This window comes from Schistocerca serialis, chromosome 11 (genome assembly GCF_023864345.2).
Source record: "Schistocerca serialis cubense isolate TAMUIC-IGC-003099 chromosome 11, iqSchSeri2.2, whole genome shotgun sequence".
NCBI lineage: Eukaryota > Metazoa > Arthropoda > Insecta > Orthoptera > Acrididae > Schistocerca > Schistocerca serialis.
In genome coordinates this window covers 105,974,035-106,001,002 of record NC_064648.1, presented here as the reverse complement: position 1 = coordinate 106,001,002, position 26,968 = coordinate 105,974,035, and the positions used below count along the sequence as shown (strand labels likewise).

General features: G+C 44.7%; 1 protein-coding gene across 1 annotated transcript; it reads right to left on the bottom strand.

Annotated features, from left to right (window-relative positions):
* On the bottom strand, positions 1 to 26,696 carry LOC126427326 (serine/threonine-protein phosphatase 6 regulatory ankyrin repeat subunit C-like). Its single transcript, XM_050089635.1, has 3 exons — positions 26,583 to 26,696; positions 9,452 to 10,007; positions 1 to 745 (listed from the first exon to the last, which is right to left on the bottom strand). The coding sequence occupies exons 2-3, from the start codon at positions 9,994 to 9,996 to the stop codon at positions 265 to 267; spliced, it is 1,026 nt and encodes a 341-aa protein (XP_049945592.1). The 5' UTR covers positions 9,997 to 10,007; positions 26,583 to 26,696; the 3' UTR covers positions 1 to 264.
* Positions 26,697 to 26,968: the final 272 nt, after the last annotated feature.

The window sequence follows — 26,968 nt, the reverse complement described above, 5'->3', positions numbered from 1 at the left end:
AGAATTTCTTGTTTAATCATTTGTCTGTCAATTCTGAATGTGGCAGGCACCTTGCATGAATTGCTGCTTAACCCCATTGCCTCGCACACCACACAATACAAAGTTTATGGTAATGGCACCACTGTACGTGAGTCCTACTTAAAGGTGAGTACAAATGATGGACTGTGGAATTCACATTCGCATTCTGTATTTAGAACAATATCACAAACAGATGTAGAGAGTCATTTCAGCATCATTGCAGAGATGTTTGTTGCACTGAATCCTTCACGATAGCATCTCCACGAGCTGCTGCTTGCCGTTCTGCCTGGCGATGGCGCAGGGTTCGTGCCCGTGTGCGTCCCTGGCCTCAGTGTCAGCCCCTGCATCGATCAGCACGGCCGCCACCTTTGTGTGGCCGCATCTTGCTGCACAGTGCAGCGGCGTCCACCCATACTTATCCCTGGCATCGGGGTCAGCAGAGGAGTCCAGCAATCGCCGTGTCACAGCCACGTGACCCCGGTATGCAGCCCAGTGCAGCGGCGTGTTGTGCCTGCTGTCCCTCACATCCACCTCTGCTCCACCTTCCACCAGACATGTTACTGCCTCCAGGTGTCCCCTCTCAGCTGCCCAGTGCAGAGCAGTCCACATGTCCTCGTCCCTCACCCCCACTTTCGCCCCTGTCGCGAGAAGCACCCTGAGCTCCTCCACCGCCCCCTCCTTAGCTGCCTGGATCAGTCCTCGGCTACTCTCCTTTCCAGGAAGGCTCCTGCACAAAACATAAAAATTCACACACCTTGCTGAAAACACACACTTAATAAAGAAAACATACAACCAAAAATGTATACATATGTCCAACAACGACCCTACTATATTCCCCTTCTATGAAACGAAACTCGTATATTAAGGTATAGTGGTTCTGTCTTCAACCATCAACCATTAAAAGTTTCTTTATGCAACCTCTCAAGATTTTCATCTGTCAAATTCCGACACGCTGATTCCTGTAACTCACTTTCTTTCAACTTGGTGTGCTGTTCCTTATCAGTCATTATATCCGCTAAAATAGATGCTTCAGGCAGCTTATTCTAGTTCTCTGTGAAACTATCAAAGATTACACACAAAAAAATTTACATTTACATGTTAAAGACTTTCCTGACATTAAAGCAAAATCCCTCAACCCTCTTATTGGTAAATTTGGTGACCTTATCAGCAAATCTAGCCAGCTTCTGTTTCACATAAAAGAAATTCATCGAAAAACATTATATGTAACAATGGCATGTAATCTACTACCTCTCCATTGTGTGTGTGTGTGTGTGTGTGTGTGTGTGTGTGTGTGTGTGTGTGTGTGTGCACGCAACTGAAGCCTCTAACAGTGTACAGTCTTCTACATGAACATATTTGAAAAAACAGGGAAACACCGACACACACAAAGTGTCACTTGTATCTGATATGTTCACTACAGTCATCCTAGAATAGAATACATACTGTAAAATGCGTGTGGCATGTGCCGGTAACTAAAATGTGGCAACTTCTGGACAAACAAAGCAAATAAATGATATGTACTTTTCTTATTCTGCCAAGATATTTATTACAACTTTTCAACATAATATTCATCTTCCATATGCTCAGAGTCATTCTGTTAAAATATCAAATGCGCACTAAAATGGTAATACGACTGTTCCAAATTAAAATAAATCCATGAAATGGAATGAAAAATTATTGAACTCTTACATACATCATGTACTCTCGATGAATAAGCTTTTTGAAAATTTATGTAACATTCCATAACCTGTCCTATTGAATAATGAGGTAGACAATGTGAATCATGAACAAGTCTACAGTATTTAACAGCCCGCAAATCGTGTTGACCCCCATAGTGCTTTACTAGGTCCACCAATGGCTGTGGTGGTGGTGGTGGTGGTGGTGCTCCACTGCCTACCTCTGTTGTGTCCACTGGTTTACAGGGACCAACAATGACATTTACTACATAGTAGCAATGTTGCTACATCATTTTAGAACACAGAGTGCACAGAGATACCAAAATCAAGTTAAAGCATCATGGGACTGTGTATGAATAGACCCTGTTGTTTGGAATCTGAAGCTATGATAAAGAGCAACTAAGTCATTTCATCTATGTCTACATGTATACCATAAAATAACATATCATGAGTCAGGGCAAAACGACTCATTTTTGCCTGATCAACTGACGTAATAAAACCATTTAAAATATTTACAAATGCATTGCAGTAACATTACTAATACCATAAAAGAGCTTGGATCCCAGTTCCTACCAAATTTTTGCAGTTTGTTAAAATGTTTGTCCGAAAGACTACATGCCTGTCATGGGATAAATAAGCCATAGAAAGGGCCATCAATACAGTAAACAAGAATGAAATTGGCTGATTGAGAGCAGCCAGACAATTTGGTGTATCACAGGTGACTTTCAGAAGGCATGCCACAAACGAAGGGTCAGAGGTCTCGTCTACATTTGACGAGGGGTTTATGCAGGATATAGTGTCCCAAAGGAACTAGCTTACTAAGCCGCAGAACAAAATAGTAACTCTCACAAATTTAATAAGGAGAAGAAAATTGCTGGCCGGACTGACTGAAAGGATTTATGACACACAATCCTGATTTATCTTTAAGGGAGCTGGAAGCTGCTACTTTGGCTCATGCAGTGGTATTTAATAGAGTTCAGGTTAACAGATTTTACATGGTATATGAATGTCCTCAGTAAAGAAGGAAATTCGCCAGCATTAATTTATCTGTACTTTCATGTGTGGACATGAGTCAAAAATTTTTTGCAATGACTGGAGAAACAAGTGGGGGTACTTACAATTGTTGAAAGGGGGTTGCACATTACAACATTAGTGTGCATGAATTCTGCTGCTAACTTTATACCTCCAGCTTTACTCTACCCCAGAAAAAACTGGAAGAGCAATTAACTGATGGAGTACCTATAAGAACTCTAGAAATAGGGCCACAAAGTGGATGAATGGCTGGAGAAATTTTTCTAGTTTCATTAAGGTAAGCAAAGAGAATAAAGTGTTTATCACTGATAACGATTGCTGGAATCTCAAACATGTTCAAGTGCTGAAATGTGCCAATGAAAACGGAACTTCTCTATTTTGCATACTATCCCACTGTAATTGCCAAATTCAGCCAATACACGTTTGCATTTTTGGGTCCATGAAGACCCATTATAATGAAAGTTTCAAACCTCCTAGAAACACCCAACGTCACCCAGTGCCAAATGCGTTTGCTCTTTGCCACTGCATAAGGTATAGAAGCATGTGTGGTTAATACTAAGAGTGGATTTCCTAAGGTTGCTTGACTCACTCCAGGTCACACTGTTGCTGCCCTCTCGTTCACCTGCATCACTTAGCTAGCTGGAATGTCCACATGCAAAAAGGGAGGCTAAGTCAAGCGAAAGTGAAAGTACCACTCAAGCAGGGCTGGGCTTCAGTTCCTAGTCAGCAGAATCCACCCTCTTTTGCGCAAGGCTAACTATGCAGGGCCTGTGGGTGCCCGGGCACCATTCCATCTCGCCACCATCACTGAGTACCTAGCAGCTGAGTGCTTGAACTGGATGGAATCGTAGCCTGCAACAATAAGACATACGTCACCCTGCACCACTTGGACCTGCAATCTGCAGCAATAAGATGCGCAACGAGCTGCCCTCTGACATCACCACAGAGACTTTTGTCCTGCCCAACATCCAAGCCATCGTGTTGCCAAAGGAGAGTGAGAAGAAGGCATAAACGGTGGCCGCCTCTCTGGCTCATGGGACACACAGTGCTGCATGCTCCCTGTATGGAATGGGCTCGGCCAGCAGCTTGGACAAAAACAATCTTCGCCTGTACATGGTGACCAAAATTCACATCCACCTAGGCGTGACAACGAATATCCCAATTTTCCTGCATGTTCACATGTTTTATAGAATATTTCACCATCTGAAGGGGAATACTTCCACAAACAGCTTTCAGACTTGTAAAACATAGCTCTAGATGACTCAAGGCACCATTTGATGAAGTATTTCCAATTCGTGCTGCAGTACAGTGCTCATTAAAGACACGTAAAATAACTCTGGTTTCTTCTGGCTTCCTGAGCAGCTGCACCAACAACAAGCTTCTAGAAGAGAAAGTGAACCAGTGAAAATTAACTGAGGATTGACAGATATTTCGACAAGCTCGCAAAAGAATATAGTTAAGCAGGGTGGAAGCGTATAACTCAGATCTCGGTGCAGATGAAGATGACTGTGCTTGTATATACTGCACTATCTTCTCCCATTCAAGACCAGTGGAATCGTGCATTAAATATACTAGATGTAAGGTATGGGCTCACAGTATGCTGATATCCCAGCTACAGTTATGAATTTTGTGAGAAGTCTTTTCAGACCTCAGAAACATATGCATGGATATGTATTAAACCCTCAAGACGTTTTGGCTTAGGGTGTTTAATTTTTCTTAAAATTGTGCACTATCATTTTGTCCCTATTGTAAGTATAAAATGACACATGGGCATAGTTTCTTGTCTTAATTTTTTCTGGATTTTGAAGTGTTTACATAATAAAAAATGATTAAATTTTTTGAATAAAAACAAAACATTAAAATAGTATGTCATTTCTGGAACTGTTCCCTACAGCATTACAGGTCACTAAGGAACCAATGAAAAAGGAAGTTCTGGAGAGAAAGCAAAATGGTTGCTGGGAAAGTGTGAGCATTCAAGATCAAGAGTTAGAAAGGAATTCCATTGTTAAAAGTAGAGCAGAGCAAGGATAGAAACAGTATAGTGAAGACCTCTATGAACGAATGGAACTATCAGATAACATGACAAAAAAAATGGTCATCAAATTACAAAACATAGGGGACTCAGTATTAGAACTTAAGAAAAGCTTTGGAGTACTTGCACACAAACAAGACAATCTGGTTGGATAATATTACTTTGGAATTTCTATAATGTTTGGTGAAAGTGACACCCATATGACTGTTCAAGTTGGTTGCACAACCTATGACAAGGGACATACAAGCAGACCTTCAGAAAAAAATGTCATCCAGATACTATAGAAGCAGGCAAAGGCCAATAAGTGAAGACTTCCAAACAATCAGCTTGACAACTCATGCATCCAAATTTATGACGAGAACAACATACAGTAGAATGGTAAGGAAAATTTAAGATCTATTATATAGTCTGATAAGTTTGGATTTAGGAAAGATAAAGGCCTCAGAGAGGCACTTGCACTTGGTAATGGAAGCAATATTTACCAAAAATAAAGGAAAGTTCATTGGATTAGTCTATCTTTAGGAAGCTTTGGCAGTGTAAAATGGTGCAACTCATAGAAAATCCTGAAAAATAGTTTAATAAATAGGGGAAATGCAGATAATATATAGTTATATACAATAATCGACAGGGAAAAATAGGAATGGAAGAAAGAGGGCTGGCCGTGGTGGTCTCGCGGTTCTAGGCGCGCAGTCCGGAGCCATGCGACTACTACGGTCGCAGGTTCGAATCCTGCCTCGGCCATGGATGTGTGTGATGTCCTTAGGTTAGTTAGGTTTAAGTAGTTCTAAGTTCTAGGGGACTGATAACCACAGCAGTTGAGTCCCATAGTGCTCAGAGCCATTTGAACCATTTTGAAGAAAGAGGAACTAATTCAAAATATGCTAGAAATGGTTCACCCTCATCGTTTAAAACGAAAATCGAGGTATCACTGCCGCAACTTAAGAGATTCAGGAATAGAATTAAAATTCAGAATGAAAGGATTCACTGATGGTATTGTTATCATTAGCAAAAGTGAGAAAGAATCACCAGAGCGGTTGAATGGAATGAACAATCTAATGACTACAGCATTCGGATTTACAATCAAAAGAAAGATGAATGTATTGGGTAGTAGTAGAAATAACATTGATAACAAAGTTATGAAAATTAAGGGCCACACTAGCAACAAACATAGACATAAGGGACAATGAAAGTTGCTCCAGCAGGGTAATACGACATTCCTCAGAAAACAAGACTACAAATACCAAACACAGACCTTAATCTGTAGAAGAAGTATCTGAGAATGTACATCTGGAGCTGAGTAGTGAATGAAAATGAATCGTGGGCTGTGAGAAAAGCAAGAAAAGAATACCACATTCAGAATGGGAGGCTATAGAAAGATGTGAACTGATAAGAAAGGAACTGTGGAAGTTCTCCACAAAATAGGTGAGGATACTCATGTGTGGGAAACTGTGACAAGAAGAAGGGAGAGGGTAATAAATAGTATGTGAAGACATCAGGGAATAACAGCCATGGTACTACAGGGAGCAGTATTGTTACTCTCATGTGAAGAAACTCAGTTCCTCCCCCCACCTCCATATCTCACATAAACGTAGGTGGTGCTATCAGCACTAAATTTCTTCGAACAGCCAGAAAAGTAATCTATAACGAGTAGAGTTTCTGCTCTGTATGTGTGTCAATGCTGGGGCAGGCTGTTATGCAAAACTGCAGCGGCGCGACCAAGGTGCTCCATATCTTGAGGAGCTGAGGCAGAAGAGGAATTTTCCACTTTCTTCTGATTTGACTCTTTAAGATCATGTTTGTTACCAGTAGATATTTAATTCAGAATTCTAGGAAACTTTCTCCTCTCTCATTCTTTCCAATAATCTTATATTGTCTCTTAACTATGTCCTTTTTACCTTCCCCTATTACAGCAAACCAATGATTATTATTAGATGTTTCTCTTTTTACATACAGAGATACCTATTCACTATTGTTGTATACTCTCTTGCTGTCACTTGATTTTCTGGGAGTGACAATGGCTTCCAAAACTGAATTATTGTTGCTATTGTTTTGCTAATTATGACACAAATAAATCACTGAACTATTCAAAATTACTCCTGGGTTGCTATTCAGTGTTGACCTTTTCCTCAACTTCCTCATCCTGTTGATATCATCACATATTTTCTTATTCATATTTCCCAGCCTTCCTACAACTCCCCCCTTTCCCCCTCACCACTCCAATCGAGGATCTTTGAGACTACCTCGAGTGTGCTGTTCATGCCATGGATTCTAAACTGAGAAGCCTAGTGCAGCTGGCCTGTCTGTACTTTCCAGAAACTCATTGACTCTCTTCCCACATACGTTATGCTGCCAAAGGAGCTTATTCAGGCCTTTGACAGGTTGTCACATTAATGCGATTAGATAGTATATTCATGGGTGATGTGTTTCGAAAACAGCTTCTTTAAAGAAAATGTAGAGCAGTTTTAATGTATTTCGTGTTTCAAACATGAATTTTCGTATCATGCTAACCAAACAAGAGAGAATCAGGCTGAATAATTAACAACAGAGGCTAGAAGTTAATTATCAATGATCTAGGAAGTGCAGCCAATTTAACCAAAAGAGAAAATTTCTAGTAAGTAGACAGCACAAAGTACTGCATGAATATTTAAGTCGAGCCAAAAATTTTATTAGCTATCAGAAATTCAGGGGAATATATAACTAAGTGGTGAGGAACAAATGGAAGTTAAGTATCAGTGACTCTTCAATGTTCTGGTTATCGGAGAAGGTACAGCAGCAGCAATGGGTAAGCTAGAGAAGGCCGTCAGCAGAACCCTAACTGAAGGAAATCCTGTGGTAGTTACTGGAGAGTTTTGTGAAGATACAGAAAACTTGAAAGACAGGCAGACAAATATGACGCCTTTTCATCAAGGATGCAAGCAAAGCATGTTGACCACTAAACCCCTTCTGTGGGAGTGAGTGTTGCATGTGCTCTGCATGATGGCTGAACAGAGAGAAACAATATGGGGAGACTCCACACTGCATGGGAGCACCCAGAGCTGCCGTAAGGCCTGGGTTTTTATCCTTTGAGCTGGTCACAGGTTGCATGCATAATGATCAACCACACATGGGTGCACAGATGCTCACTTCACCTTTTCTGCGAATCTTCTATACAAGCCATTAATGAGAAACTGTTTCATCTGCTGTGCCTTAAATGTAGTTGTCTTGTACTGTCTGAAGACAATAAAGGATTGTGCTGAGAAAATTATTTTCAGATTGTAAACACTGAGTTGGGAATAGCAATTGCTCTATCTACTTTACACGAACTGATTTCCTCAGGTCTATATTAGCTACATCATCAATCGAAAACTGTAAATATATTGTTGCCCAACATGATCTGTGCTGCAGTACGCTACTTTGTACCAGGTGTTGGTTATGAGTGACACACTTAGTCCTCATCTTTTCTTGTGTTTACGCAGGGTGACACTATTGCTAGGTATTTTACTGCAAGTAGCAGTTGCAGAAGACACACTAAACCGCTTTAAACTGTACTTTATGCAAACAGGATTTTAGTGACCTGCACAGTGCACAGAATGAGGCCAGAGGCACAGCTCGTCTTGGCCCCAAACTAGACACATCACTGCTTCGGCTTATGTGCTGAACAACACATCTTTGTGCCCACAGCAAAATGACTGATGCTGTATACAAAGGGTTTGTACCTTTGATGAGATACCTGATGCAGAAAGCTATAGGGCAACGTTTTGTACACATGCAATTTAACAGTGACTACAAATAAGGAGGGACTGTTTAAAGGTTAAAATTTTTGAAGCTATGAAAACTTGGGCTATTTCATGAGTTCTGCTGGTAAACACTGTTAAATTTAGAGATATGTCTGAATGTGACAAAACTGCCTGTTGGCTTCTATCTCTGTTTCTTTGGCCGATGTTCGTCTGATGATTTTACTGATGTTACGGCAGCATGAGTGGCTGGCATTGTCAAAGCTACACCCTCCATTGCCGGTGATGAACTGGAGCCGAGCTCACAGCCAGAGACCATATGTACCTGTTGCATCAATGTCTGGGGGCTTTTCCATGGTCATTTCCGATGCAATTGTACTCTTGCTACCTGCGACGGTCGTTCGCTGCATGACAGGAATCCAGGATCCGTTTACCTTAAGGCTTTCCGCTTTCTTGTTGAAGCCATTCACGTGTTTTTATATTTCTACAGCTTCTCTGAATAAGCGGCTGATTTCTCAAGCTGGCCCAACCTGCAATGTCTCTTATGTTCTTTCATCCTGGTAATGATTGATCGTCTAGTCATCCCGTCTGCGGCAGCGAGGTGGGCTCCAGTTCACCACTGGCAGTGGAGGGTGAAGCTTTGACAATGTCAGCCACTCGTGCTGGCGAAACGTCAGTAAAATCATCAGACGAACATCGGCCAAAGAACCCGAGATATAAGCCAGTAGGCAGTTTGCCAACAAGTGGCGACGAAAGCCTTAACAATTCCCTTTTAATCTGCCAGGCAACAAAAGTATTCTGAGGTACCAGCAAATGGCTGTTGTAGGCATCAATGAAGCTGCATTTTACAGGTCAGAGACATCTATACAAACTCAGTGGCAAACATTATAGCCTTGAACACACACACACACACAGGTATGGGGACAGAGTTTCACACTTAACAATGGGAAATGCAGGTGATCATCTTGCCTCGCACTTACCTGGTTTCTGTTAGTGGCCCACCGAGCAACTGACTCACTTTGACCACCTCATCAGGGTGGTTGAGGACCGCATCGGCCCAACCCGCTGTGGCAAACACCAGCGAGTTGGCTTTTATGAAGGCGACAGCGACCTCTGCGAGGCTGGGACAGGAGTACCTCACTGCCAGCACTGCCGTGCGCGCCGCGTTCTCTGCTGACAGCTGACTGGCCAGCTGCTCCTCACACTGGACTTTCAGCCCCCACACGCCGTACCTGTCTGCAGCTGCCAGCAGCTGTGGGGCCATGCGGGGCATCTCGGGAGCATGGAGGGAGTTCATGTAGGCCAGCAGCTGGTGCAGCACCGGGCCCTCGACGTCGGGGACGGTGACCACACTGCTGCTGGCCTCCGGCGTGTCCTGGCAGAGCATGGCGGCGAACACGGGGCTCCTGTCTGCCAGGACGGCCCTGTGCGCCACCAGCCGCGTGTCCCCGGCCACCAGAATCACCGTGGCCCCTTCCCCAGCATCCGTAGCAGCAGCCTCTTGCACCTCCTTGGCGGCTGCCATTGTGAATGTTTCTGAAAAAAGGCATCACTGAACAGCCATTTGCCCTTACACAGCACCGTAAATTCATGTATTAGGCATAGGTGATCTGTGCTCAGCAGCAGCGGGTAAATATCGCCCATTACATGTCAATCACAACTGCATGACATCCTTCCATAGCCACAGGTGATAGCCACGTGTCTTCAACAATACAATATCAAACACCTGTATTTCCCACAAGAAGTCGACAGAAAGGGGTGAAGACACTATTTCTGTAATTTCTAGTCGCAGTACAGTGTTACAAAACAATGAAGGTTTTAAATATGGAGATCAGGAGCAATACAAACAAGGCCTGGCGAATCAATAGCTCATAATCACTCCCGGTATTTAGGAAACTGCTAGTAATTACCTTTCCTGTTCCACTCCCAAGCAGAGCGACGGTGAAACAAGTACTAAAATGTAGACTTTCACGGGCAGAAATATCATGTACATTATAATTATCCGGGCTGTTATGCCGTGGTCGGTTGATGAATTCTGTGTCAATTCCCAACGTTTCGTCTCCGACTGCGGGAGACATCTTCAAGGGGGTCAGTAGCTTGATGGAAGGTCCAACACACCCAGCACAGTCAGTAGCGAGCCAGTGGGTGTGTTGGACCTTCCATCGAGCTACAGACCTCCTTGAAGATATCTCCCGCAGTCTGAGACGAAACGTTGGGAATTGACACAGAATTCATCAATCGACCACGGCATAACAGCCCGGATAATTATAATGGACAGTGAAACAAGTGTCTATATGCCTCCTTATGAGTCCTAATTCCTAGCATCTTATCTTTGGGTCCTTACGCGAAATGTACGTTGGTAGCAGCAGAATCGTTCTGCTGTCAGCTGCCAAAGCCAATTCTCTACGTATTCTCAATGGTGTTCCTTGAAAGAACATCAGCTTCCCCCCAGGGATTGACATTTGAGTTTCCACAGCAGCTCTGTAACATTTTCTTCAAACCTATTGCTACCAAATGTTAGAAGCCTGCCTCAATTTCTTTGATGCCCTTCCTTCAATCCGACCCGGTGACGATCAACACTCACGCAGTACCCAAGAATGAGTCGCATTACTTTTCCATAGACATCTACTTTACAGGTTATTTACACATTCCTAAAATGTACTGAGTACTCGCCTTCCATTCTACGCTACTTACGTGCTCGTTTTATTTCATATCGCTTTGCAGCGTTACTCCAGGATATTTAATCGACGTGACTGTCCAGCAGCACACTTCTAATGCTGTAGTCGAGCACTAATGGATAGTTTTTCCTACTCATCTGCCATAGCTTAGATATTTCTACGTTTAAAGGTAGCTTTCATTCATTATACAAACAAGAAATTTCGTCTAAGTCACCTTGTACATTGCTAAGTCACTCAAAAACACCACCTTTCTGTACCTCAGCATCATCAGCAAATAGCTGCAGATTGCTGTCCACCCTGTCTGCCAGCTCATTTATGTATATGGAGGATCACAGGGATCCTCTCACACCACCCTGCCGATACCCTTGTCATTGATGAACGCTCTTCAACAAGGACAGCATATTAGATTCTATTATTGAAGAAGTCTTTCAGCCACTCACATATCTGGGAACCTTTTCTGTTGCTATCTCCATTAACAGGCTGCAGTGCGAAAGTTGCAGATACTTTCCGGAAATCTAGGAGTATGGACTACCTTTTGCCCTTCAACCAGAGTTCGCAGTATAATCATGTCAAATGACAAGGCGAGATTCACACATGCAATTATTTCTGAATTTGCGCTGATTTGCACACAGAGGCTCTTAAATAAAGGAAATTCATTTTCTTTCAACTGATAACATGTTCAAGGATTCTACAGCAGACGAATGTTGAGAACATTGATCTGTAATTTTGCAGATTCGTATTTTTATTCTGGTTATATGGATGCACTTTTTTCCAGTCGCTTGGAATTTTGTGCTGGATAAGAGATTCTCGACAAATGAAAGCTAAATTAGGGGCCTATGCCGTATATCGGGTGTCTCCAAACATTTTAGCCTAACGGCCACACTGGCTGTTCTGCTAAATCCCAAGGGCAAGACCTGGCTACAGCCTCTAAGTTTTCCTGAGGCCTGATACATGTTTTGCTCTGCTCACCTCGGTACAATTGAGTTTTTGTGACGCTTATCACTGTCGTCATTCTTTACGAGCTGACAGTGGCACTGCAGTTGCCATTACGCAATGAACAGCTATTATTGCTTGAAATCTGGGAGGGAATAAAATGTGTAAGACTCTGTGAGTAATCACACTGAAGTCGGAAACGAAATATCAAGCAAAAATAGGAAACATTAACGGAAAGGAATAAAAGCTGTTAAAAGTGTTAAAAACAATATAGCAGGTTGCCTTGGCTGGCTGACTGCAGTAATAAAAATAGATGAGCCAGCCACTGCCACACACTAAAATACCCAGCCTAAGAGCAAAAGGCAAGAGAAACACAAATGCTGAAAAGATGAATACCAAGTCGAATAGACAGCACCAGACGGGGCGGGGATGAGTTAAAATGCAGGTAGGGTGAAGGGATGGAAGACAAGGCCACATGCCAACCCTTAGACTGAATGTTAAAATCCTCCTCTCGAATAAAACTTGAAGCTAGATCGGCTGTTCAGGCACTGCCACCTAACACTGCAGGCAGTGCGCCAGGAAGGTTAAAGGTCCGTCTCAGGGCGGCTAAATCTGGACAGTCCAATAAGATTTCAGACACTCAAGTGTGAACCACAGCGACACTTAAGTGGGTCCTCGCAACGTAGGTGACCGTGAGCCAGCGAACTATGTCCGATGAGGAGCCAGCAAAGGACGATGTAGTCCTTGTGAAAAGCTCGCATGGAGGACTACCACACATTCGTCGTCTCCTTTACCATTCGTAGCTTATTCAGCAAAGTCAGGGAGCAGCATTCTGTATACCAGAGCTCGAAAACTTTGCGACATAATACTGAACCAAACAACAGATTCCGGTAGGCCGATCTCCAGACTTTACAAGTAGTCTATCTGGCTAGACTTTCAGCAAATTCATTTCCCAGGATTCCGACGTTACCTGGGGTCCATAGATAGACTGATCGTCTACGTTGTTTGAGGATGTAAACAGGCTCTTGGATGACCGTTAGCAAAGGATGGCGATGATAGCACTAGTGGAGAGCTTGTGAAGTGCTCAAGGTGCTCAAGGGGTCGCTACAAATGAAGAAGGACTTCTGATGCAGGGACAGATATGCTCAAGGGCGCCAGACAAGGCTACCAGCACTGCATTGGAAACACTGTGGCCATCTTGCAAGGAGCGCTGTTCAGTATGTCGTGCATAAGCGTAAACGAACTCAACATGACCATCAACCTTCGAGCCATCCGTGTATACTACCACTGAGATGGGTACACTTCAAGAGAAACAGGCGACAGAGAGCCGCGGGGTGAACCGAGACTTTTGGGACTAGTGAGAGGTCTAGAGGAAGCTGCAGCCGAGGTACAGACCTTGGAGGTGTACGTGAGTGGGCCTGGAACGGAGGTGGTAGAGGAGAAGACGAGTCCAGAGAGAAGGCACCGGACACCCAATTTCTGTTCACCTATGGGAAGCATCCAGGTCATTTCATTGCCACGTTGAGAGCCGATGCACGTGCTGCGCTTTACACATTGTTACAACTACTTCTGACAGTGTTAAATGTATGGCGGTGACGTCTTCCGAGGAGTACAAAGGTGCAGTAGTATAGCACCATGGTGTATTCAACATGTGCCACCCGAAAAGCAAAATGTAATGGACTATTGTGTTTTGTGACTGCTGTTTCTTAGCGAAGATACAGTCAGTTTAGCACTGAGTAATTTAATTTAAATTGCCTTAACGCTAAATTCAATGCAATTGCTTACTCAGAACCCAATTTTTGCATCAGCTCCGCAAACGGTTGATTCGCAATGTAGCGATTTTTATGAAGATGGCTGCTGGAATTTAATTCTTCCACTCACACAGTTTGACCAGCTGCAGAAGTTTGCTCATGTCGTTCCCTTCCGCTTTTTTGACCTGTGAAGAAAAATGCTGCTAAGTGAAACAGACAAAAATATTTACAGATGTAAATTAAGTGATGAGCAGCATTTGAAGTCCTGCTCATGATTTCCACTAGTAAACTTGATTCACAACCATAGACAATTGTGAGTGGTGGTGGTGGTGGTGGTGGTTTGGTTTGTAGGGCGCTCAACATCCATCTTTTTCACATTCCAGTCTCCCCATTTTTCTGAATGGTGAGGAAATGGTGAGGAGAACACGAACACCCAGTCTCTGGGCAGAAAAAAATCCGCCGATCTAGCCGGTAATCGAACGTGAGACCCTGTGATAGACCGGTTCCAATACTAACCACTAGACCACGAGCTGTGGACAATTGTAAGTGGGATGTTACAATTACATAAATTTTATTAATCATAATTACAATGCTTAATTTCATTATGTTTATTGAATTACGTTACTTAGGCACAGTAAAGTTTCAGGAAGTGTCATAATTAATTACAATTAAAGTGTTCATTTACACGATATATATGTCAGTAGTTAATTTGTAGTTTAATTGGTGGTAGAATAAAAGTAAATGATTATTGCACGATTAAGTTTCACCGTAACTTCGCTTAATGAGCATGATGCATTTCTAAATCTCACTCAATTAACCCTCTTTAAGTGCAACAGTTTTTCGTAGGAATCCATGCAGAATAGGTCAATACGTTCCATTCCGATAATATAGGTACCCAAAAAGACATAATACAGTAATATAATTTATTTGTAGTACAGTATATCGTTTCAGAAGAATGATGTCTCAAGATAATTGTTAATGACTGTGGCTGAAAACTTGTCGACAAAGGGAAATAGCATGTTCATACTTCGCATAGCTACTATCTTATGGTTATCTTAAATTAATTCGTGTCAGTTAACGATCAAAAATCCTTGCCATTGCATCGTAGCAGAAGCAGTCCCAATCTTTGGCGCGAGGCGAATCGCGACCGGTACTTCTGGCTGAACGAAAACAGGCGGCACCGTCGGAGCTTCCATCCACTTCACAGAGCGCGGTGGTCTGCAGGTACGGCTGCCATCCGCCCCGATACGTCAGGACCGTCACTGGTACGGACCTCCCCCGACAAGAGGAAATTATGTCCCCATTTTGCAAAATACTCTTAACGAGCTTGGCTGACGTACTGACGCAACACCATCTCTTAGCGCAACACATAAATGCAGCCTCAATTCCTCTCTATGTCAACAAGTTTATGTTGATAAGATCATCTTACAGATGGCGTTGCATGTTCTGTATCCAGGATTGCCGATGCAAGCACCTTCTAGCTGCAGCACTGTCATTCGAGGTAATACCAAAAATCTCCAGTAGTACGTGGCTGCAACTATACAAGCAGCGCCACACGGAAAAATCGGCCAGTTCCCATTTGCAATCTGATAAGACGGTTCTTCCTAAACGTAATACGAACAACGTGTGCGAGTTGGTAATGTATAGTCACGTGTACGGTGACGAAAGTGTTGTCGACTTTTTACCGCCTAGTTACCGTATCACAGCTAAAAAATGTCTGGAAAAAGTGTGTCACTTTTCGAATGACTACACAAAAAAGCGGTCTTTTGTCAAGAAAGGACGTGCAGATCAGGCAGAGCTGAGAGCTTCGTTGCTGTTTCATCTCAGTAACTCACGGAGGTAAGCCAGACGTGAGGCATCCACCTTTCTACGAAGAATCTTACCAATAGATTCGCGGTAGCATCGACATCAAAGCACGTGTCTACATTTATGATGTAAGATGATACTGAGGAAGAATTACTCGTTGGTGCTGCGGCACTAACAGCAGCTTACGAAGTTGTCACGCATCGTCAGCCCTTCAGTTCTCTTGACTGTGACGTAAAAGTGAATGCCTCAATGTATCCCGACTACAAAGTCGCAGCAAAGCAGTCTACTGCCACAACCAAAGCTATAGCGATTGTTAAAAATATTATCGCACCACACTCCGTGTATGACCGCACAGAACATTTGCAAACAGTTTCATTTTAGAACACTGGCACCGACGCATCGAACCAGGAGGCCGAAATGGTGTTTCCTTTAGTTGACCACTACTTAGCTGAAAGTGACGGAATCCAAAAGAAGCTGTTCAAGTTTGAGTCACGTAATAAGGAAACATCGGAGACAATTGCAAAGTTTTCTTTAGACCCTTTAAGACAACTGCAAATTCCATCGGATAAATTAATCGCTTTAGTGGAGGCAATACCAATAACTTCGGAAACCTTCATCGACGCGCTCAGCGGAATGTGTTTCACCAAATTAAGGAGCGACTAGGAGACAATGTAGAGGGAACTGGATGGCCTGCCCGTATTCTCCACAGTACTACTATCAAGCGCTGCTGCAATCTTATCTCTAGACATTGAAACAACCGTCGTGAAAATACGTAATTGTGTTTCAATACACTCTGGGAGGACAAGTTGAGAAAGTTCTGCTTATACGTTGATGTAAATCATGAAACTCTTCTATCTCATTGAAAAGCAAGATGGCTCTTGTTAATGCCCGCAGTTGAGAGAATTCTTAACTTTTAGACAATTTTTTGATGCCAAAGAGGTCACTTGAAATAATTTGATTTTTTCAGTAATCCCATGCGCGAAATTTATTTCACGTTACTACAGTCAAACTTGGCTCATCATCATCATCATCATCATCATTTAAGACTGATTATGCCTTTCAGCGTTCAGTCTGGAGCATAGCCCCCCTTACACAGTTCCTCCATGATCCCCTATTCAGTGCTAACATTGGTGCCTCTTCTGAAGTTAAGCCTATTACTTCAAAATCATTCTTAACCGAATCCAGGCACCTTCTCCTCGGTCTGCCCCGACTCCTCCTACCATCTACTGCTGAATCCATGAGTCTCTTGGGTAACCTTGCTTCTCCCATGCGTGTAACATGACCCCACCATCTAAGCCTGTTCGCCCTGACTGCTACATCTATAGAGTTCATTCCCAGTTTTTCTTTGATTTCCTCATTGTGGACACCCTCCTGCCTTTGTTCCCATCTACTAGTACCTGCAATCATCCTAGCTACTTTCATATCCGTAACCTCAACCTTGTTGATAAGGTAACCTGAATCCACCCAGCTTTCGCTCCCATACAACAAAGTTGGTCGAAAGATTGAACGGTGCACAGATAACTTAGTCTTGGTACTGACTTCCTTCTTGCAGAAGAGAGTAGATCGCAGCTGAGCGCTCACTGCATTAGCTTTGCTACACCTCGCTTCCAGTTCTTTCACTATGTTGCCATCCTGCGAGAATATGCATCCTAAGTACTTGAAACCGTCCACCTGTTCTAACTTTGTTCCTCCTATTTGGCACTCAATCCGTTTATATTTCTTTCCCACTGACATTACTTTCGTTTTGGAGATGCTAATCTTCATACCATAGTCCTTACATTTCTGATCTAGCTCTGAAATATTACTTTGTAAACTTTCAATCGAATCTGCCATCACAACTAAGTCATCCGCATATACATGACTGCTTATTTTGTGTTCACATATCTTAATCTCACCCAGCCAGTCTATTGTTTTCAACATATGATCCATAAATAATATGAACAACAGTGGAGACAGGTTGCATCCTCGTCTTACCCCTGAAACTACTCTGAACCATGAACTCAATTTACCGTCAACTCTAACTGCTGCCTGACTATCCATGTAAAGACCTGTAATTGCTTGCAAAAGTTTGCCTCCTATTCCATAATCTTGTAGAACAGACAATAACTTCCTCCTAGGAACCCGGTCATATGCCTTTTCTAGATCTGTAAAGCATAGATACAATTCCCTGTTCCACTCATAACACTTCTCCATTATTTGCCGTAAGCTAAAGATCTGGTCCTGACAACCTCTAAGAGGCCTAAACCCACACTGATTTTCATCCAATTGGTCGTCAACTAATACTCGCACTTTCCTTTCAACAATACCTGCGAAGATTTCACCCACAACGCTGATTAAAGAAATACCTCTGTAGTTGTTACAATCTTTTCTGTTTCCATGTTTAAAGATTGGTGTGATTACTGCTTTTGTCCAGTCTGATGGAACCTGTCCCGACTCCCAGGCCATTTCAATTATCCTGTGTAGCCATTTAAGACCTGACATTCCACTGTATTTGATGAGTTCCGACTTAATTTCATCCACCCCAGCCGCTTTATTGCACTGCAGTCTATTGACCGTTTTTTCCACTTCCTCAAATGTGATCCTATTTCCATCATCATTCCTATCCCATTTTACCTCGCAATCTGAAACATTACTGATCGCATTTTCACCTACACTGAGCAACTCTTCAAAATATTCCCTCCATCTGCCCAAGGCATCCACATGATTCACCAGCAGTTTTCCTGACCTGTCCAGAATACTTGTCATTTCCTTCTTACCTCCCTTTCGAAGACTGCTAATTACACTCCAGAATGGTTTTCCAGCAGCTTGACCCATAGTCTCCAACCTGTTTCCAAAGTCTGCCCACGATTTCTTCTTCGATGCTGCAATTATCTGTTTGGCTTTGTTTCTTTCTTCAACATAACTTTCTCTATCTACCTGGGTTCTGGTATGTAGCCATTTTTGATACGCCTTCTTTTTCCTTTTACAGGCTGCCTTGACTGTATCATTCCACCAAGCTGTTTGCTTCATCCTACTTTTACACACTACTGTTCCAAGACATTCTTTAGCCACTTCTAGTACTGTGTCCCTGTACCTTGTCAATTCCTTTTCCAATGACTGTAATTGACTACATTCAACTAACTGGTACCTTTCTGAGATCGCTGTTATGTACTTGTGCATGATTTCCTTATCCTGAAGTTTCTCCACTCTTATCCTCCTACATATGGACCTGACCTCCTGCACTTTCGGCCTCACAATCCCAATTTCTCTGCAGATTAAATAATGATCAGAGTCATCAAAGAATCCCCTGAATACACGTGTGTCCCTCACAGCCTTCTGGAATTCCTGATCTGTTATTATATAGTCAATGACAGATCTGGTTCCCCTGCCTTCCCAAGTATACCGGTGAATGTTCTTATGTTTAAAAAAGGAGTTTGTGATTACTAAGCCCATACTGGCACAGAAATCCAATAGTTGTTTCCCATTCCTGTTGGCCTCCATATCCTCTCCAAATTTACCCATAACCTTTTCATACCCTTCTGTTCGATTTCCAATCCTGGCATTAAAATCACCCATGAGCAGAACACTGTCCTTGTCCTTTACTCTAACAACTACGTCACTGAGTGCCTCATAAAAACTATCCATCTTATCTTGATCTGCCCCTTCACAATGCGAATATACTGACACAATCCTAATTTTCTTGCTAGACACTGTCAAATCTATCCACATCAGTCGTTCGTTTACATACCTTATTGCAACTACACTGGGTTCAATTTCTTTCCTGATGTAAAGCCCTACACCCCATTGTGCTATTCCTGCTTTGACTCCTGACAGGTAGACCTTGTATTCTCCCACTTCCTCTTCTTTCTCACCCCTTACCCGAATGTCACTAACAGCTAAAACGTCCAGCCCCCTCTTACTTGCAGCCTCTGCCAGCTCTACCTTCTTCCCAGAGTAGCCCCCATTGATATTAATAGCTCCCCATCTCATTACCATTTGTTTGCCAAGTCGTATCTTAGGAGTCCCTGGTTTGTCAGTTAGAGGTGGGACTCCGTCACCTCCAAAGGTCCGAGGCATTTTGCTCTGATTATTGCCAGCATCATATTTTAAAGTACCAGGGAAGCAGGTTGCTAGCTTTACTTGCCCTGAGTCCCATTGGGTTTTACCCCTAACGGCTGAGGGACTAACCGGTGGATTTGATAGTCTTTGCCGTATGAGCACAAAGGTGACCATGACTCAGAATATGTCTGAGATGCCCAGCCTTATTCCAAAGTAACTGGTATCCCGACTGTTGGGACCACTTACTTGGCCACTCATACGTTGCCCGTGGTTCATGAACTAGGACATGACTACAGGAACCCACACCATGAACCACTCAAACTTGGCTCTGTTTGAAAAATATATTTGAAAACGAGAAGAGTAAAGTCTCGATAATTGAAGTAAGAAATATATTAATTTACACTTAAAGGTGTCTAAATGGTATACGTCAGACCCGCGTGTGGCCACTATTAGTGATTGCAGACCGAGCGCCCCCACACGGCAGGTCTAGAGAGTCTTACTAGCACTCGCCCCAGTGGTACAACCGACTTTGCTAGCGATGGTTCACTGTCAAATTACGCTCTCATTTGCCAAGACGATAGTTAGCCTAGCCTTCAGCTACGTCATTTGCTACGACCTAGCAAGGCGCCATTATCATTTGCTATTTATCTTGTGATGCATGTACCGTCAAGACCGATGTTCACCAATTATGGATTAAAGTTAAGTATTCCAGCAGCAACGTACCTTATTGGCTATATTAATTACCTTGTCCTGTTCCAGACCTCACGCCAGCCTGCGTGAGCGTAACGCGTGCTTTTCGGCTACCAATCATAGTGGCTTGGCTGTCTTGCCAAGTCACAACAGTTTGGCGCCGAGGATTGGCGTCGAGCCAATTCGCGTTTGTACTAATACTACCGCTCCTGCCCTGATTTACTTGTGTCATGGCTTCGCCACAATCTCCAGATGTACTGTCCGAATTTTATCGCTTACAGAACCAGCAGACGCAGGCCTTATTGGATGCCCTTGGACAGCTCGTCCAGTGTCAACGTGCAATGCAAAACGATGCGGCAGCCGCAGCTCCACCGCTCACGCAGCCACAACACGCCGTTTCACCACCTTTTCGTCCTTTTGATGCGGAACTGGAAAGCTGGACAGAGTGGTCACGCCAATTTGGATTCCATCTCGCCGCCTACAAAATTCAAGGTAACGAGCGGCAGGCTTTCTTATTATCGTGTGTAGGGGTGCAAACGTACCGTGTGATAGTGTAATTATTTCCCCGATGCGACGTAGCAACTCTGTCCTACGACGAAATTTTATCTGCATTAGATGCATATTTCAAAGGATCAGTCAATGTAGTTGCGAAAAGGTATGCCTTCTTTCGTACAAAACGTACGGCCGGTCAGACTAATCGGGAGTGGGTTGCAACCTTGCAAGGCCATACTAGGGATTGTGATTTTGAGTGTGAATGTGGACTCCCTTATTCAGATACTATGGTGCGTGATGCAATTGCACAGAATGTTTCTGATGTTCGTATAAGGGAACAGATTTTGAAACTAGTCAATCCCTCCCTTCAACAAGTGATGGACATATTGGATCGGCAGGACACACTTGACTTTGCTCAGGAATCATTTGCAACTTCGCCACCCGTGTGTCAGGTTAACCGGCCCGCTGGGCGAGCTGCACGGAACAGTAAACAGTCCTCGCGCCCGGCCGCGCCAAAGCCACCTGGCTCTCAGCCACGTGTCCCATGCCAGCATGCAAATGCAGTGAAATCATGCCTGCAGTGTGCTACTAGACATTCGTGTGAGAATTGCCCGTCACGCTAGGCCATTTGCTTTTTCTGTAATACAAAAGGACATGTCAAAGTGTTTGCCAGAAAAAGCTCAGAACGGACACTCACAACCATTCCAGGCCCTTTGCTTCACGCTGGAATTGGAATCAAACAAAGGATACTCATGCTCGCAACTCTTCGCCTATGGAAATTCATGTAGTTCACTCCACTCCGCACAGTGCCACTCTCTCTAACAGTGACTGTGTTCGTCCCACAAATAGTGTGCGTTGACGTCACTGGAACTCCCGTCATGTCGCAAGTGATTCTGTACCAGTGTCAGTTCACATTGCACGAGACAGTCGCTCTTGTCGTCAGCAGGACAATAAACTTTTTGTTGTTTTGGACATCGACGGCAATGTGATACCATTCCAGCTCGATACCGCAACTGCAGTTACACTACTCAATCACGACATGTACAAACAGCTGGGCATACCTCTATTGTGTGCCGCAAATGTTAAGCTAACTAGTTATTCCGGACAGGCTATCCCTGTGTTAGGACAGTGCAGCCTTCTTGCAACATACAAGGGACATTTTATGTCCTTCGTTCTTCTTCTGCAGTGAACTTCTTTGTTTTCGATTTATTTCAGTTGTTTAACTTGTCTATAGTCAATCAGGTCCTATCAGTGAACCAGACTGTGCCTTCAGCCAGTGTTTCTCGTCTATGTGAAGAATTTGCAGACATTTTTGCACCGGGCCTCGGTTGCACTACGAACTATAAAGCACATTTGGAACTGAAAGTCAACGCGTAACCGAAATTTTTCAGAGCGCGCAATGTTCCCCACGCATTGCGTGATGAGATCGCAAGAACATTACACGATTTGGAATCTCAAGGTGTAATTGAACGTGTGCAGGCTTCTCTCTGGGCTTCACCCTTAGTAATTTTGCAAAAACCTTCCGGAAAATTGAGACTTTGCATGGACTTCAAGACAACAGTGAACCCACAACTAGTGATTGGAACTTTTCCTTTACCCCGCCCAGAAGATCTTTTTGACAAACTGTGCCCAGGTAAATATTTTTCGAAGTTGGACCTAGCAGATGCGTACTTGCAAATACCGGTGGACGAAGAATCCCAGCACGTTTTGGTGGTTAACAAGCATCTTGGTTTGTACCAATTCAAACGACTGCCATTCGGGTGTGCATCTGCCCCTGCATTGTTTCAGCAATATCTACAAACTGTTTGTGTGTCGGTCCCTGCTGCAGCAAACTATCTGGACGATACTGTGATCTCCAGAAAGACGGAAGAAGAACATTTAGCCAATCTCAGAACATTATTTCAGGTCTTGCGACAAAATGGTCTTCGCTTGCGGAAGGACAAATGTGTGTTTTTTGCTCGTGATTTGCCATATCTGGGACATGTACTCAACGCCCAAGGCATCCATCCCAGTCCAGAGCACCTCTGTGCCATACAAGACTTGCCTTCGCCGCAGAATTTGAAGCAGATACAGAGTGTGCCGGGAAAAATAAATTACTACCATAAATATGTGCGCCACGCCTCTTCCATTTCAGGTCTGTTTCATCGCTTACGCCGTAAAGGTGTTCCGTTCGTCTGGACGACGGAATGCGAACGCGCCTTTCGCCAGTTGAAATCGGCGTCGCTTTCCAATACTTGCCTTACGCCATTCGATCCCCAGAAACCCCTTTTGTTGATGGTGGAGGCATCGGATTTCGGGATCGGTGCTGTGTTTGCGCACAAAGATGGTTCGCACGATCGCCCTATTGTCTTTGCGTCCAAACTGCTCTCGTCTGCACAAAGAAATTATTCACACATCGAGAAAGAAGCATTGGCTCTAGTATTTGGTGTTACAAAGTTTCATTTCTTGTATGGTCGTCACTTTACCATCATCACAGACCACAAACTTTTGACATCCCTTTTTCATCCGAATAAGCCTGTACCTCCACGTACAGCACAGAAATTCATTCGCTGGTCTATTTTCCTCTCGCAGTACCGCTACGATATCTTGTATCTGTCCACTGCTAAGCACGGCAACGCCGATGCGTTGTCCCGTTTGCCTGTTGCTGAGGATAGAGCATTCGATTCCTCCGAACTTGCTTGCTTGTTCATTGATTCGGAAACTGATGATGTGGTCGAATCGTTTCCGATTGATTTTCGTCGTGTAGCTACAGCCACAGCTGCCGACCCTGTCCTGCGTTTTGTTGCTACGCAGTGGCCCTTGTCAAAGTCACGGATCGAGGATCTGTTGGTTCGCCGATTTTTTGCTCACAAGGAGAGACTTTTTGTACAACGTGGTGTTTTGCTGTTGCATTCTGATAATGATCAGTCCAGGGTCGTGGTCCCACGTTCGTTACAGTGCTCTGTCTTAAAGCTTCTAAGCCAAGGACATTGGGGTATAGGGAGAACGAAACAACTTGCTCATCAGCACTGTACTTGGTTCGGAATCGGTGCTGCGATTACACAAATGTGCTCTTCTTGCATGGCGTGTGCTGAACAACAATCAGCACCACCGTGGAAATTCTTTGCATGGCCAAAAGCCACTTCCCCTTGGCAACACTTACCCATCGATTTTGCTGGTCCATTCTGGAATGCTCGGTGGTTGGTTGTGGTCGATTCATTCAGTAATTTTCCTTTTGTTGTCCGGATGTCTTCCACGACGTCTTCTGCCACCATCCAAGCGTTGTCCGCTATCTTTTGCGTTGAAGGTCTACCACAGACTATTGTTTCCGACAATGGCCCCCAATTCATGTCCGCAGAATTTCAGTCATTCTGCAAGGCCAATCGTATTCAACATCTGACGTCCGCGCCGTTTTCGCCACAGTCAAACGGTGCCGCTGAACGATTGGTCAGGACTTTCAAGTCCCAGATGTAGAAGTTGAAAAAGTAGCATGCTCGGGAGGACGCGTTATTACTCTTTTTGTCCTCATATCGCTCTCAGCCCCGAGATGGTCTCTCGCCAGCTGAGCTGCTTCACGGTCGCCCTCATCGAACCTTGATGTCTTTGCTACATCCGCCACATCAGGTTCCTGTGCAGCGGCAACCACCTGGTTTGCTCCAGGCGACGTTGTATACTATCGCAACTATCGCGGTTCACAGTGTTGGTTCGCAGGGCGCATTCTTCGCTGCCTCGGCCGCGCAATGTATCTGGTTTTGGGGGCCTCTGGTGAGGTGTGTCAGCATCTCAATCAGCTGCGCCTCTGTAGTCGCACGGGATCTGCCGCTCCCCGTCTGCTTTCAGCGACGGTGCCGTCCGGTCAGCGCCCTGGGGACCCATCTACTGGCTCGCCTCAGCCCCAGGTGTTACCGACGCTGCCTTCCATTTTGCCCCATGGCGACACGCCGCCGCCGCAGCCGCCGCCGACTGTTCTCCCGCCGGCGACGCCTGCAGTGGACGCGTCGCTGCAACCGCCGGGCGCCTCCCTGGGTATGCGTCGCCGATCGCTTCCTGTGACCAGTTGTCCTCCGCCATGGAACTCTTGCCCGCTCCGGACCATATGTCTTCGCCCGTCGGGTGCTCCGGTCCGATGGAGGTCGACCCTTCGGCCCCTCCTGATTATCTACGGGCACATACACCGCAAGTTGGCGTGCACCCTGGACTAGGTTTTCAGGCGTTTCCTAGCTCCCTCGGACTGAATGGCCGGGTGCGGGTGGCACAGCCTCGCCTGTTGTTAGGCTCCCCACCTCATCACATATGTCAACATGGGGTCCTCCCAACGGCGGGCGGAAGCCTTATAACACCACCGTACGCCGATTTCCGGGAAGGAATGTGGTGTCACCGCCAGACACCACACTTGCTAGGTGGTAGCCTTTAAATCGGCCGCGGTCCGCTAGTATACGTCGGACCCGCGTCTCGCCACTGTCAGTGATTGCAGACCGAGCACCGCCACACTGCAGGTTTAGAGAGATTTCCTAGCACTCACCCCAGTTGTACAGCCGACTTTGCTATAAATGGTTCACTGTTAAATTACGCTCTCATTTGCCGAGACGATAGTTAGCCAAGCCTTCAGCTACGTCATTTGCTACGACCTAGCAAGACGCCATTATCATTTGCTATTTATCTTGTGATGCATGTGCTGTCAGACCGATGTTCACGAATTATGGATTAAAGTTAAGTATTCCAGCAGCAACGTACATTATTGGCTATATTAATTACCTTATCCTGTTCCAGACCTCACGCCAGCCTGCGTGAGCTTAATGCGTGCTTTTCGGCTACCAATCATAGTGGCTTGGCTGTCTTGCCAAGTCACTACACATGCTTTCTTCGAAACTCAGTGTAGCATGTGCCGAGAAAGGCTAAGTTAAATATTGTGTTAATGCAAACACGTCACCACCTATTACATCTGAACCTTCTAGCAGGACGAGAGTTCTGGACCCTACACAATTTGATTTCTCATTTCAGTTCTGGCGACATTGCTTCACTCACTACCATATTTTTCCTTCGTCACTGCAGCACTGACTATTTAGGGGAAACATAACCTTTTCTGGTAGCATTCTGTGATAAGATTAAGGGTTTTCCTCCTGCAAGATCAGTGAGCAACTGAGCTGACATCTTTTCTTTATTCACTCACGGACCCAAACACCTTTCTTATTTCTTTCCTTATGATGTGATTTCATGCAAAGAGGCATTAATTAACTACGCCACCACTGGTGCAGTTGTCAAAACTTTCAGTTTAGACACGACTACGGCACTCACAAAACTATGAAACTTATGTGAACACAGGTTGCTGATCATGTTTGGTTTGTGGGTCGCTCAATTGCGCGGTTACCGGCGCCCATACAAATTGCCAATCATTACTCAGTCCGATCTCGCCATTTTCATAAATGATCATGAAATGATGAGGACGATACAAACACCTGGCCCCGAGCGGCGAAAATTCCCAACCCGGCCGGTAATAGAACCTAGGACCCCGCAATGCAGAGGTAGCAATGCTAGCCACTAGAACACGAGCTACAGATGTGAACACCACTGTCGCCGTGTGTTCTGTCATGTATTATGAAATCGCAGTGCAATGCCGTAGTGTAAACTAGCCTTAATGGAACAACAGCCACACAGACACTAGTAGCGAATCACAAAACCAGATAATCACACTCCGAACAGCAGGCCTCTTGGACATTGCAGCAGAGTCCAGCTGGCCACCTTACCTCTCTCTCGGGTGTTCCAGCAGACGTCACTGCGCTCCTGACTGCCTTCTGAGCCGGGCGAGCGGCGCACACAGCTGAGAGCCGCAGCGGCAGCCGGCGCTGACGTCACGGGGCGGCGTTGCCCGCTCGCCCCCCAGCAGCAGGCCGACGGCAGGGACCGCACTGCGCGGCAGAGAGGCGGGGTGCGGCGCGGCGCGGCGCGGCTGCACTTCGGCCGGACTGTGTGGACGTCGCCAGCTGGGGATCGTGTCTGACGACAGATGAGAATCTGTTCCATCTTCTGGACTCAGCTGTACTGTGTAAACGCTATACCTGGATCCACTGGAGCAGGTTCAGGTGTCATCTAAGCTAGCACGTAACACACTTTGCAACACAGCTCAAGTCGC

Excerpts from the sequence above, each read along its gene's own strand:
- LOC126427326 (XM_050089635.1), bottom strand. The coding sequence starts at position 9,996 with ATGGCAGCCGCCAAGGAGGTGCAAGAGGCTGCTGCTACGGATGCTGGG. Across the intron at positions 746-9,451 it reads GGGCCACTAACAGAAACCAG|GAGCCTTCCTGGAAAGGAGA; the intron begins GTAAGTGCGAGG and ends TGTTTTGTGCAG.